Source organism: Vespa mandarinia, chromosome 7, assembly GCF_050613455.1.
Source record: "Vespa mandarinia isolate Hongniang chromosome 7, ASM5061345v1, whole genome shotgun sequence".
Taxonomy (NCBI): Eukaryota; Metazoa; Arthropoda; class Insecta; order Hymenoptera; family Vespidae; genus Vespa; species Vespa mandarinia.
Genome location: NC_140816.1, coordinates 4,892,501 through 4,906,895, shown reverse-complemented (window position 1 = coordinate 4,906,895; position 14,395 = coordinate 4,892,501). Strand labels below are relative to the sequence as shown.

At 32.4% G+C, this 14,395-nt stretch overlaps 1 protein-coding gene across 4 annotated transcripts; it reads right to left on the bottom strand.

Moving 5' to 3' along the window:
- Positions 1-3,070: 3,070 nt before the first annotated feature.
- On the bottom strand, positions 3,071-13,858 carry LanB1 (laminin subunit beta-1). 4 transcript variants are annotated; one of them, XM_085658229.1, is made up of 15 exons: positions 13,739-13,858; positions 12,102-12,255; positions 11,134-11,184; positions 10,866-10,952; positions 10,382-10,607; positions 9,951-10,259; positions 9,309-9,871; positions 9,036-9,215; positions 8,607-8,932; positions 8,102-8,512; positions 7,832-8,021; positions 7,301-7,747; positions 6,662-7,169; positions 5,488-6,571; positions 3,071-5,407 (listed from the first exon to the last, which is right to left on the bottom strand). In XM_085658229.1, exons 2-15 carry the CDS (start codon positions 12,202-12,204, stop codon positions 4,436-4,438), a joined length of 5,457 nt encoding a protein of 1,818 aa, XP_085514355.1. In that variant the 5' UTR covers positions 12,205-12,255; positions 13,739-13,858; the 3' UTR covers positions 3,071-4,435. The 4 variants fall into 4 exon arrangements, with proteins under 4 accessions (XP_085514355.1, XP_035719160.1, XP_035719159.1 ...); XM_035863267.2 differs by lacking the exon at positions 13,739-13,858 and adding an exon at positions 13,126-13,266; XM_035863266.2 differs by lacking the exon at positions 13,739-13,858 and adding an exon at positions 13,276-13,581 and having other exon boundaries at positions 3,072-5,407.
- Positions 13,859-14,395: the final 537 nt, after the last annotated feature.

The window sequence follows — 14,395 nt, the reverse complement described above, 5'->3', positions numbered from 1 at the left end:
TTATTTTTTGTGTCTATTGTCGTCAATAAAAAGGTCAACATACCAAGTTTATCGATTATATTTGATCAATATCTTTCCGATCAATGAACCTCTATTTTAGATCTTCGATAATAAAATTATTGTAAAACTTTTCTTCTTTCACATAAAATCGATTAATATTCTCGGATAGATCAATAGATTATTTTTAAAGATCATTGTACGATTATCGAGGTGATACAATTTCGATTGATAAAAAATATTCGTTCTCATGATCGATCTCGATCATAAATGTCTAAACTTCAACACGCGATTATGCAGAAGCTATTTTATTCTTTGGCTCGTGCCTGTCGTTTTTGAATTTCGAATAGGGAAGGTAAGAAACCATTTCATCCCATGGGAGAAAAGAGACGATTGGTGTTACCCCTCTCCTCCTCCTTCTCCTCCCCATACTAACCATTATACTTATTACTGCTGCTCTGCGACATGGGCCCCTTCCAATTCCCCTTACTCCTCTTCGGCAAGAACCAGCTGTCAAACCGACTTACTACCTACAAAAGATGCCGAACAATCGGCAGGAGCCATTTTCTTGCCCCTCTCTACGAAGAGAACATACTGCGTCTATGTAAACTCTCCTCCTTCTCTTCCATCTCACTCTCTCTCTCTCTCTCTCTCTCTCTTTCTCTTTCTCTAACTCCTCTTTTCATGCTCTTACCTGTCTTTACATCTTTCAACCCCTCGCGCGTTGATCCCCGATGGCTATACGAGTTATACAACTCTGACATTGGCTTTAACTTACGACTTGTGGGAAATCTAACGGATCGTTTGAATTCTTTCTTTGATTTGTAAATTTTTTATTTTTTATTATTTATCTCTTTATTATTTATCTTTCGATTTTGGAAATATCTACGAGCTTATATCCTACTGATCGATCGATAGTTTAGTATCTTAACAAACACGTCGTTTAAATCAATTCAATCGATTCAAGAAAATCGATAAAAGATATTGAATTCTTTTCTTTTTTTTTTTTTTTTTTTTTTTATATGTATGCAACAAGAAAGATATCCTTGATGAGAGATCTTTTAATCGTTTTAAAAAAAAGGACAAAGCGAAAATTAAAAAAAATAAATTCTTTCCCATATAATCGCACTGTCATATCAATTCTCTGTTTGAACTTAGGGTTATCGTTTGCCTAAACGTTTCTGTTGCGGGCAAAGGGAAGATTATGATTTCAAAAATTGATATAGAGTTATCTCTTAAAAGGAAAAAAAATTTTTCTTTGTATTTACTAAAGCATAATATTCAATATGCGTATGCATTGATAAGAAGAATATTACATTTTACGTTTCTTCTATCCCATTATTTTTCTCTTTCTCGATACGATATTTTTTTCGCCCTACAAGTCGATTGTAACATCCAAGAATTCTATCTGTACCATTTAATATATGCTTTGAGATAATTTTAATCTTTGTCCAATGAAAAGAATGGCCGTTCAATCATCGATAAATTTATCGAATGCGAGGATTGAAAAATATACAGAGTCAATAATTATTACTGTTATAAAAAGTTAAAATAATTCCATAATTCTCTTTTTTTTTTATTTTTAATTATATATCCAATTAATTATATTTACAAAAATCTTTTACGTTGAACGTATATTATACAAATGATTTTTTGATCTAGTAATTGATAAAGTTCTTTTGAAAAATCTTTAAAAAATTATTTTTGAATGATAATAATTATTGAATCGTCCTGTATATATATATATATATATATATATATATATATATATATATATATATATAACATTTCAATAAGTACCTTTATTGATTTTACAAACTTTAAAAATAAAATAGCCCATAGAACATAATCGAGGTATGTAATATTAGTGCATACGTATTACTTGTATGCATATTCGTTTGGTATGTTAATTCATTAGACGGCTGTAATGTATATAGAGAAATCTTAACGGTAATGACCACACGATCGTTCGTTGAAATCCAGTGCTTCTCAATAATTTTCCCTATTGAAATATAAGCTTTTATTAGATAAAAGATATACTTACATTATGATAACTTTTATAATAACTTTATATGTTTTTAATAATTTTTAATAATAACTGATTTTTTATTTTTTTATTTTTACACTTTTTCTTCTTTTAATTTTTAATTTCTATTTTTTTTGTTTGTTTGTTTGTTTTTTTTTTTTTAATTTTTATTGCGACACTAAAAATATCTACGTCGTAAAAAAATACGTTTCAATTACTTTTCCAATAATACATTTAATCTTTGTATCATTCCTTTCTTTTGATTTTCAAATTTTTATTACGTAATTAATATATTCGATCGGAGAGAAAAAATGAAGAGGAAAAAAAAAATATTAAAGAAAATTATTTTCAATCGAACAATTAAATAACACGCGTAAATTTAATTCGAACGAAGTTTTTCGTTTCAATATTTATTGTTACATGTTTGATATTCATTTTTAACGTGATCGCGTGGATATTTAACAAATTAAAAAAGGATTAATTCAAAGATCCTTCGTCTTACGTCGATCTAATGCAGTTTGAGAACCACCGAGGTTCGTATTGAATGAACTCATTGTACGCAACCCCGTGAGCCCTCATACATACACCATTTGAATTCAACAAAGCTCTTCTTTATTCACGAAATACTCTCTAGCGTCTGGCCATGTTTCAAAGAGAAAGGCGATTTCGTTCGAGGAGGTGCAACGGAAGGAAAATAATAATAAAAAAAAAAGAAAAGAAAAAAAAAGAAATAAGGAAGAAAAGAAAAAAAGAAAAATGCAGATGGGAGTTCCCGTAAAAGCTATCGTCACTGACGTCGCTCGATTATCGAAAAAAGGGGGAGGGAAAGTTTAACAGGGAAATTTCTATTTACGCACGTGTGTCTATCCCCTGACATTGGGTATTACTACAATAAACAGCAAGGATTGCTTTTACGGTGAAATTCTACTCCAGGATGTGATCCTGAAAGTCAACGGGAACTTTCCATAAAGAAACAAAATAAAGCAAAGGAAAACAAAACAAAAATATGAAAAAAAAAAAAAAAAAAAAAAAAACAAAGAAAATATTGACGTAAATAATTCCCTGTATAAAAAAATTTCTAATCAAATCGATCACATTTTCTACATCGAATTAATTTTTAGAATCTCAATTTAGATGACCTACGAAAGAAACGATTTTTAATCTTATGGGATTTATTAGGGAAACAATTTTTTTCTTTCTTTCTTTTTTTTTGGTTTCTGCTTTTTCTTTTTTCTTAAGAGAAAAAATGAAAAAATAAAAAAAGAGAAAGAAAAAGAAAGAAACAATTTTGTTTTTCATTTAAGAAAAATAAGAAGTAAATGTTGAATATTTACTGTTTAGAAGTAACTAATTATCGCAGTAAATTTCTTATCTTTTCTCTTATCGTATTTCCGGCACTATTTTCCTTCTTCCTATCTATCAAAGTTTCGTCTTATATAAGGAAATAAGATTATTTCAGGGGCAATGGAAACTTATGGTTCTATTTTTACGAATATTCACGTTAAAAATATTACTTTGAACATGTCATTTTAATGGACTTTTATGAAGATTTTGGCGTCAATTGAATCGATTTCTATTTTATCTCATAGATTATTTTTCGATTCTGTTAATCACGTTTATTTATTCTAACATATTATTCTATTGCGTATTATATTGATAATTTTTTATTATATTTTTATTATATCCTATTTATATATTTACTAAGGCATTTGGTTCGATCATAACACTACAATTTTTTTTTCTTTTCTTTCCTTAATGTTATATAAAAAAGATTAATTCTCTTCGAGAACTTTGACGTTGTATTAAGCGTCTATATTAAATCATATTACCTAATGTTGTCTTTTAATACAATATTAAATGAAAATTATAGAAACGATCAAATGATTATTTCTATAATTGTTGTGCGATACAAATTAACGCATATATATATATATATATATATAGATGTAAAAACTACATATGTACAACAGAAAGTATTATAGGGCAAATGACATTATACAAAATAGCTTTGTAAGAAAAAAAAAAAAAAAAAAAAAAAAAGAAAAAAAAAACACAAATAAAATAATTGCAAAAATGTAAGTAAAAATACAGTTCGATTAGATTCGATTTCATTCACAGAAAAACACGGCACTTTTGTTAGATATTATGGCACTATAAAAACAATTGACCGTCATCGATATCTACGTTAGTACATTATATAAGTATGAATTAAAAAAGATGAGAATATGATGTAAATATAAACGTGATAGAAACTATTTGATTAATAATATGATATGTTTAATTTTAGTAATTATTTAGAAAATTATTATCGATTGGGATTAAGAGTTAATGTCGTTAGAAGGATGAGCCGAATAGAGATTTCTTTTGAATATTTGATTCTAAGGTGCCATAAACGTTATAAATAAATGCGCATTAAGAGGTGCATTGTCTGTAGATCTGTGCCTTTCGCTCGATCTCTGCTAAATGTTTCACCATTTCTACGGTTAGGGAATCTATTTCGGCCATGAGATCGGTTAATATTCTCTCGTTGTCTTTATAAACGCTTTCCATACCGTCTAAGTCTTTAAATTTAGTAGATGTATCAGCTGTCAATTCGGAAGCTCTTTGAAGTAATTTCTTGGCTCGCTTTATATCATCTTCGCTCTTATTTATTCGATAATTTAAAAATTCGTCAGCCTTTTTATACTCCTCCGCTAATTTTTTCGTTTTTCCCTCGACGACACGAGCCTCATTGGCGACTTTAAGAGTTTCAACTTCTATCTCCTTATTCAAAATGAAAGCGTTCTTGGCCGATTGCTTTTGTAATTGTTTCAATCTTGTGTCCAAAGCTTTTACGGAATCGGTGGTATCATTGGCTTTTGTTTGAGCTTCCTTTATGAGGACAGCTATATCGGTCAAATCTTTTTCCGATTTGGCCACGTCACTTTGAGCTGTATCTATGGCGGCCTTTGCCAATTCCTGTGCCTTTTTCGCTTCTGTTAATAACAATACAACTTCGTTCGTTTCATTTTGTTTTTTCAACGCTGTATCCTTGGCTTGATTAGCACTTTCCTCTAGGTTATGAGCTAATTCGAGATCATCCTTTGTGTCGGCAAGAATTTTGTCGGAATCCGTGAGAGAACCGACAATAGTTTTTATGCGACTGGCCAATCGTTTGATCTCATCAGGTTTTAATTTTATGTTCTTGTTTAATATGTCGTTAGCCAGATCTCTGACCATCGTAGGTGTTGGCTGTTCCTCGTCCAGCATACTCCAAATTCGCTTGTTAGTGTCGGATAAACTTTTGGTAATCTTGTCGGAACGATTTCTTGCTTCTAAAGCATTATTAAATGCATCTTGTGCATTCGATCTAGCCGCTACGGCATCTTGTTTGATTTGGATCATCTGTAAAAAATGAAAATTGTTTCATGAAACGTATAATAAGGAAAAATATTAGAAAAAAAAGAAGAAACCGATAAACATACATTACGTAATAATTGTTCTGCTTCATCCTTTTGATTTTTAATTTTATCAGCTTGTTGTTTGGCCACATCCAATGCTTGATTAGCTTTGGTTATCGCGCCAATGTCACAAGAGAGTCCTCCGCAGAAGCCACATCCAGCGCCACCACAAACGTTGCTACAATCGGTGACATTGTCGCCACACATTTTAAGGTTCAATTCAGGCATATCTTCGTTCAATGTATTTAACTTATCGCTTAATTTTAGAAGAGATTCGTTATTTCTCTCTTGGGCTTCGTTAAACGATACACTATTTTTGATTAAGAGATTTTCCGTATGTTTGCGATATCTCTCCGCATCGGCCAATATATTACTCGTAGCGTTTGCCATTTTTTCGGCTTGTCGAGATTGCTCGGCCATTTGTTGCGTCACATTTAGGGCACCTTGAACATTCTCCTCTTGTAATATCGTTGCGTTCTCTTTTAATTCCATAGCACCCTGATGCAAGCTATTCGTTCTATTTTTCAATTTCTTTAATGCGACATCGCCAAGATTAACTCGTTGACTAACATTTTCTAACATATTGTCGACTTCCTCAAGTTGCTTCGCTGAATTTGAAATATTCTTACTCAATTCTTCGGCCAAATCTGTTAACTCATCTAAATCTTGACTCTTGATAGAAGTATTGCTGATCAAATCACGTACTTGGTTCAATGAATTGACCATATCGTCGAATTCCTGACTGTAAACCCCAGTAGTACCGACCTTCTGTATTCTGGAAGCTTCCTCTATTACAAGATTCGTCTTGTTTTTCAATTCGTCTAATGTTAAATCCCAATTGTCGAAACATTCACCGCACGGACTACATTGTGGTGCCTCTCCATGATAACCACGGTCACATTGGTCACACTTTTCACCTCCTATTCCTTTGTGACAAATACAGACACCGGTTTCTCTATTACACTGTTGACTTGAAGAACCAATTACATTGCATTCGCATGGTGTACATTCGATATTTGGATTTCCCCAGAAATTCGTTTGACATTCATTGCATCTTCGTCCACCAAAACCTGCTCTACACTCGCAACTTCCATCGAAGGGATTACACCTGTTTTCAAATGTTTAAAAAGAAGAGTTAAAAATGATCGAACTAATTATTTGATCGATCGATTACATATACATCAAATTTATCACGTACTTGTCAGATACACTTCCAACAGCGTCACATTCGCAAGGATCACAACCTTGACCGCTTGCAATTCTCCAATGATTTTCTTCGCAATTGTCACAACGTTGACCAATCACATGTGGCAAGCAAGGACACTGTCCAGTACGATGATCGCAAGGTCCAATCGATCTGTCGGATCCTAGGAAATCGCAATTACATTCTTTACAATCTTGTTTAAGTGCATCACCGTAAAATCCAGGTTTGCAAATTTGACAGTTCGGTCCATCGGTATTGTAGAGACATTGTAGACAATGTCCGCTATGTGGATCACAGTTACCAGGTTGACTCAGATCGGAATTATTATTACATTCACAAAGCTCGCAATTTCCACCTGGTACTTCTGGATTGCCGAAATAATTCTCAGCACACTTTTCGCAACGTGGACCGCCGTATCCCTCATAACACTCACAAATTACATCCTGAGTTACAGAATCGAGGGAACAACTATCCGCGTATGAGTGACCAGAATCTAATGTACCTACGTTTGTATATAAAAAAAAAAACAAAAAAACAGAAAAAAAATTAATAAATAAGAAAAACTGTATTATTCATTACTTCAAATGCTTACTAAAGGTTACATTTTTTTCTTCTTTGATACACAGTTCTTACCTGGACAAGGACAAGGTCTACATGGTATGTCCACTCCTATTCGTGGATCACCGTAAAAAGTTTCAATACAACGATCACAATTGTGACCAGTGGTAGAATCACGACAATTGATGCAAGCTCCGGTTCTAGAGTCACAATTATCTGCATGACCATGACATTGACATCGTTGACAATGTGGAAAATTCCAAAAACCTGGTTCACATTGGCCACACGTTCTTCCATACGTATTTGGTCGACACTTGCATCGTCCAGTTTTAACGTCACAAAAATTATCCAAAGCACCAACGCCATCGCAATCGCAAGGTATACATCCTGTTGGACCAAATCCATAAGTTCCCGGTGCACAACGATCGCATCGTCTACCGACTACGTTAACTTTACAAGGACATAAGCCACCATAATTCTGACAAAGAAGACTATGTGATCCTGTAGGATTACACTCGCAAGCTGCAATAAAATATTTTTTATAATTTCTATAATCTTCAACAATAATGTATACTTAATTGTTTTTGTCAAATTTATTATACTTACGATGTGCACCCTCAAAGACATAATAACCGATACTGTCCTGATACTTTTTACATGCATCAGGTAAATTATTCCGAATGTAATTGACATCGTTAAGTATTTGATTGCATAACTCATATTCCTGACGACGTAATTCACCGACATCAAGTGCATTGAAGAAAGGTACGGCATCTATTCTTGGTCTCACAATAATCTTGATGTAAAGATATTTAAAGATAATATTATAAACATATATACATAGATTGATTTATGTATATGTAAAATTATACTTACAGAATCAATTAATATGGATGCCGTTGGTGTATCTACATGACTATTAAATTTACGGAATTGCAATATGACGTTGTATTTTTTGCCTTTTTCTAAACAAACGGAAGGTTGAGCAACGGAATTTCTTGAATTATATGGTAACTGTACCCATAATCGATCATATTCTGGTTTTGAATTGGCACAAGGACCATTAAGATCGACAGGTTCGTCTCTTTCAATAATTATTTGAACATCTTCCCATGTACCCGACTGAATTGGTTCATAGCGTACTATTATATCGTACCACATGGATCTACGAATATCATCGATCGTAAAGTTGAGAGTTGAATCTTGTAAAGCTTTCATAAATCCAGTCCCCGTCCAAGTACTATTTCTTCCATCGCGATAAGGTTCTCTTATTACAACTTGACAATTCTGAAGGAAATATATTCAGTTAAGTATAGTATCAAAAAAAAAAAAAAGATGAATTGTCTAATTAAATAAAAATAAATATTCGTGTATAACTTACGTCAGTTGCTCTTGATAGTTCACCTTCATAAATTAAAAAGTCTAAAGAGCCGGTATAATAGCCTTGTTCTGGTTGATTACAAGTTCTACCGATGATGTGTGGTCTGCATCGACATTGTCCGGTAACAACGTCGCAAGAATTTTCATATGAACCACCACGATCGCAATCGCAAGGTTTACATCCATCGGGATCTTCAGAAAGTCCCCAATATCCTGGCAAGCATTGATTACAATCTCGTGCGGTAACGTAACGTTTACAAGTACATTCACCAGTTATCATATTACAACCCTGATTATCGATGGTACCAAGAGTGTTACAAGTACATGCTGTAAATTAATAAGAAATTTATTGATGAATACTTAATATTTCGAAATATACATTATGTTTATAGCTATTGAATATTTAATTATAATTTTCAATATTTTCTACCTTGGCATCCTTGAGGATTTTCTGAATTGAAATTCCAAAAACCATTCTTGCAATGATCACAACGACGACCCTCTACGTTCGCTTTACAGTGACAACGACCAGACTCATCGCCACTAAGAGGATCGGTTCTGGAATCACATATGCCATCGTCCAAGGATCCACTAAGATCACAATCGCAAGCTGTAAAATTATATAAATGAGATATCCTAATTAAATGATCATTATTTTTCATCGAATAGAATTATTTGTCAAAAGAATATTTAAATAACTTACGTTGACAGGCTTCAATATCCGAGATATCTTTACTAACATCATGATAATAAAATGGCTTGCACTGTTCACAATTTTGACCACGAGTGTTATGCTGACAATCATCGCATACACCACCAGAAACTCTACCAGATCTTTCGTAAACTGTTTCGTCAAAGTGACAGGAAGATGTATGATTGTTACAATTACAAGGTCTACAAGCGTTCGTTTGTTTACCAACCGCTGGTTTCCAAGGTAAATCATTATAGAAATCCTCGCATTTTTCACAATTCAGTCCTTTTGTGTTGTGAGTACATTCGCATTTTCCATGTACCATATTTTCTTCTTGTGCCACTCCTGGTAAAGGAAGACATCTCGATGCGTGCCCATAACAAGAACAGGATCCTCGAATCACCATGTCTTGGATAGCATAATAATATTTCTCCCCAGTCTCTGGACGATAATCCAACAAATCGTCTCCCAATGTATGTAATCTCGTCATGTTGATTCTGAGGGTGGTTATCTTCAATAAATTTTGTACTTCTATCGAATACGGATTATCGATTTCCAAATTTCGTGGCAATACTCTGTAATATATAAATATATTTATGAATTATGTAGACACATGGGATTACTTGTTAAAGAAATTAAAAAACTTTATTTCACCTGAAGATTACTTCACCACCAGTGGATGGGGCTACGCCAGAATAACGCGTTTCACATATTACATCGGTCAAACTTTGTGGTTGATGCGTAGCTACACCTGGGAAGGATTGCTCGCAATTATGGGCAAAGTATCTGTAAACCTTCCAAGTTTTTCCAAAATCGAAAGATCTTTCTATAAGCATAGCTGCGGGACGGAAGGTTTGGAAACGAATGATGATATGAGTGAAATGAAATTCAGCCTCTAGATCGAATCTGATGGTTACATATTCTATTCCATTTTCAGCTTGCCACCAATATCGTGAATTTGTTCTGTAACGTGAACGATAATATAACGAATTAAATCGAAATGTTTTATGAGTTCAATTGATTTATTCTTGGGTCTTAAATCTATTCGGAAAAAAAAGAAAAAAAAAAAAAGGAAAATTATTTACCCATCAACGATATTCTCAATATTGTGCTGTTGTTTGGGCAAGGATGCATCGCAGAAGAAGCATTTTTTTCGTTCTTTAAGATGAGAAACGATGCAATATCTTTCTGGACCCTTGAGACCACAAGTAGACGAAGCAGTCAAGCGATTTTTTCGGCCAATCAAAAGATTCCCCGTGGCAGGATAACACGAACTTTGTTCACAAGGATGTGGTCTTTTGGGATGTGAACCTGTGAACAAAGAAATAACGTTTCATCAATATATTTAAAACTAGAAATAACTGAACCTCGATAAACGTTTTTCCACGTATACATATGTATATTTTTTTCAACTCTAATAATTTTTCTTAATAATGTTAAAGAAGGAATTAAAACACTATCTATTATTATTAATAAAAGAATGACCGAAGGAAGATATTGCATCCCACAACCAGTTAATTATGTGCAGAATAGAATATCATATACACATATTTTACGTCATTGAACTACCTCTTCGTTGAGGGATGGTCATCCCTAGCCAATTATGACGTCTTGTTATTATTTCCGTCGGTGAGCCGTTTCCTCCGAGCATTGTTCCTATATTTCATTCAATCTTTATCTATTATTAGACTCGTATAATAATTTATTTATTTTCATTCATTTTTTTTTTTTTTTTTTTTACCAACTGTCTTATAAAATTATTTCACTTTTTATATTTTTCTCATTTCTTTAGAAACATCTGTTAATCTTGAAGATTATTTGCTTGAAGATAACTCACCTCTGTTTATTGGCAACCTTAAATCCCTTGTTTGGTGGGCTTCTGTAGAACCTAAAAAGATATAACTCTATCAATTTTAAATCATTCTTAGAAGGAAATATTTCAATGATTCTCGGAATGTAAAGTTATCATCATGGAGCATTTTACTACCGGTAGTTGTTATCACGATAGGGGGAACGGGATTGTTTATGATGAAACAGCTTGTAAAATTATTCGTAATGTATATGAAGATTATATGCTATAAAAACAACTAATTATAAATTTTTTTTTCTTTTTATATTTTATTAATCCATTTTTTTAAAATATCGTAGACAATAGTGGATTTCACAATGCGACCATTCTTTTTAACTTTGCATGTGTATAACGACGAAAGAAATAATTTTTATAAAAATGATTGAATTCCTTTTTTTTTCCTTTTTTTTACTGCAATAACAAAAAAAAAGAAGAAAAAGAAAAAGAAAAGAACTCATAAAAATATTTTATCCTTTATAGAAATTTAGTAATTTCCGTTTTTCAGTCGATTAAAAATTCAATGATAATCGATCATATATCTAGGGCGCTTAAATTTGGTGAATATATACAAAGAGTTCAAAGCAATGACGGGGTCGTGAGGTCTTACTGTTATCTAATCGTTCTGGATAAAATTTTCTCGTAGTAAGAGACATGAAATAAAAAGAACGATCATTATTTATGATCAGTGAATTTTCAGTTCGGACGTATCTTTTCCTTTTTTATTTCTTTATAGTTTTATTATGTTAATCAACGAACGTTATCTTCTGTTATATTCTTAACAATTTTATCGTTGTCTTTGAAATTCAAAATAGATAAACAAAGAGAAATAGAAGACGAAAAAAAAAGAAAAAGAAAAATATTATATAAATAAACAGATAGAAAATCAATAGGATTAGATTTCTCTTGGAAGATATTTAAATCGATTAAAATCATATAAGATTATAATTATTTCTTACCTGTCGAAATGAAAGTCGCAAAAATAAAAATTGCAATGAAGATTCGCCAATAAAAATGTTCGGCCATTTTTAAGTATTTCCCGCTCAAGTCGACGAGCATCATGTTGTACACAAATCGTGAGAGGATTTAACTTAACATGGACTCCATTTAACTCTATAAAATAAAGAAAGAAATGCTTGTATTTCAAACACATTGCGAATACATACATACACACACACACACATATATATATACACACACATACACATACACATACACACATACACACGATGCAATAAGTGTAAACGCATAAATCAAATGAATCGTTCATTCGTAAGATGAGTACGTGAGATGATACTTGATGATACTCGATGATTTATTTCAATAGCACATGTCTTTTTTCCTTTTTCGTTTTTTTTTTTTTTTTTCGTAATCCTATTTTCATTCTAATAATACGTCGACTAGAAACGAAGGACTATAAATAGAAAGAGCCACGTGCCTCTACTATTTTCTTTTTTTTTTTTTTTTTTTTCATTATGAGATCATTACAGATATATACGATCGTAAAACATACGTCAGATGTATGTTTTACAAGAGAAGAGGAAAGAAGAAGAACAAAAAAAAAAAAAAGAAAAAAGAAAACAAAACAAAACAAAACAAAACAAACGAAGAAAAAAACAAGAGTTCACCATAATGCTCTCTAATTGTTTAGATAATAAATAAATAGATTTAAAATAAAAGCCGAAAAAACTTGTGATATATAATATCGTTATATCAATCATCCCTTTTCTCTTTTTTCCTTTAAACGTTGAGAAAATAAAAAGAGATCTTTTAATATAATGTCATCGTTCGAAAATGATCTTCATCGATCTTATTCGTCGATCGAGCAGGATCGATCGATTTCAAATAGGTGTACATGCATACAATCGCGGACGTCATTGCGCGTGCGCATGGGCACATTTCAAAAGAAAAACACATATCGATGCACCCCGCACATAAATACATATATCCATAGTGAATTCTTCGATCTTTTTTGATCCCTACCGTTTCTTCTATCACAAAGTTTACTCGAACTCCCTATTCGTTTCTATCTCTCTCTATCTCTCTCACTCTCTCACTCTCTCTCTCTCTCTCTCTCTCTCTCTTTCTCTTTCTATTTCTTTCTTTCGTTTTTCTCTGCTCAGCTTTACCAACCTCCGGATAAACTCCTTTCTCGTCGTCTTTCTACTAATTCTGACGACGAGACACTGTTCGAAAGAGTGAGAAAATCTTCACCGAGATTTGTTGTACGGTCATGTCCCTCCGCGCACACGAGTACGTCCCTTTTCTTTTTCTCTCTCTCTTTCTCGGTTCTCCCCACTCTAAAACTCCCACTATATCTTTATCTATCTCTATCTCTCTCTTTCTCTTTCTCTCCCTCTCTCTCTCTCTCTCTCTCTCTTACTCTATCTCTTTTTTTCTCTCCCACTTCAGTCTCACAACTCCCTACTTTGTTAGCAACGATTTTGGGACCCTTTCTCCTCTTTATCCCTCTTTTCAAAAACCGATTTTACCGAGACCGATCAAGTCACGAGCTTTTTCAACACATATATATATATATATATATATATATATATATATATATGTATGTATATATATATTTATATATATATATTATATGTTAACACGGTATTGCACTATCTTATATCCACAAAAACTCAAACTCTTCAACGCAAAATAGAAAGGAAAATTTAATAGGAGAGGACTCTCGACGACAAGACTCCCAACAAGGCTGACGCCTCGCGAGAGAGACGCGTCTCGAAGCGAGAGAGCGAGCCGCTTCGTTCGTTCGGACTCAAGACACGACGACAGTGCCGTAGCTCTCTCAAAATGAATTCAGTACCCCGCGCCATAATATTCTTCTCTTTTTATTTATCATTTTAATCTTACGAAACATTATAAGTTTATTGGATATTATATGAAAAAAAAAAAAAAAAAAAAAAAGTAATGAGCGTTTCACATATTCGACCGAATGATTCGATAATCGAATTAAAATTTTTTTTTCAAAAACACGTGTATTTAACATCGAAGAAAACTTGTTATATTAGATTTAAACGTTACTGCTTATTAAACGAATTAATATTATGTATATATATATATAAAATGACACGTAAGACAATTTTATATTTTAATAATTATTTAAGTCGTCTATGATTTTTCTGACCGATCGATAATATCATAAGATTTTGATTTTAATGTTAATATTATATCGGGAATGTATCCTAATTGTTCTTTTTTTTTTTGCAATTATATTATGAGAATATTTCATAAATTT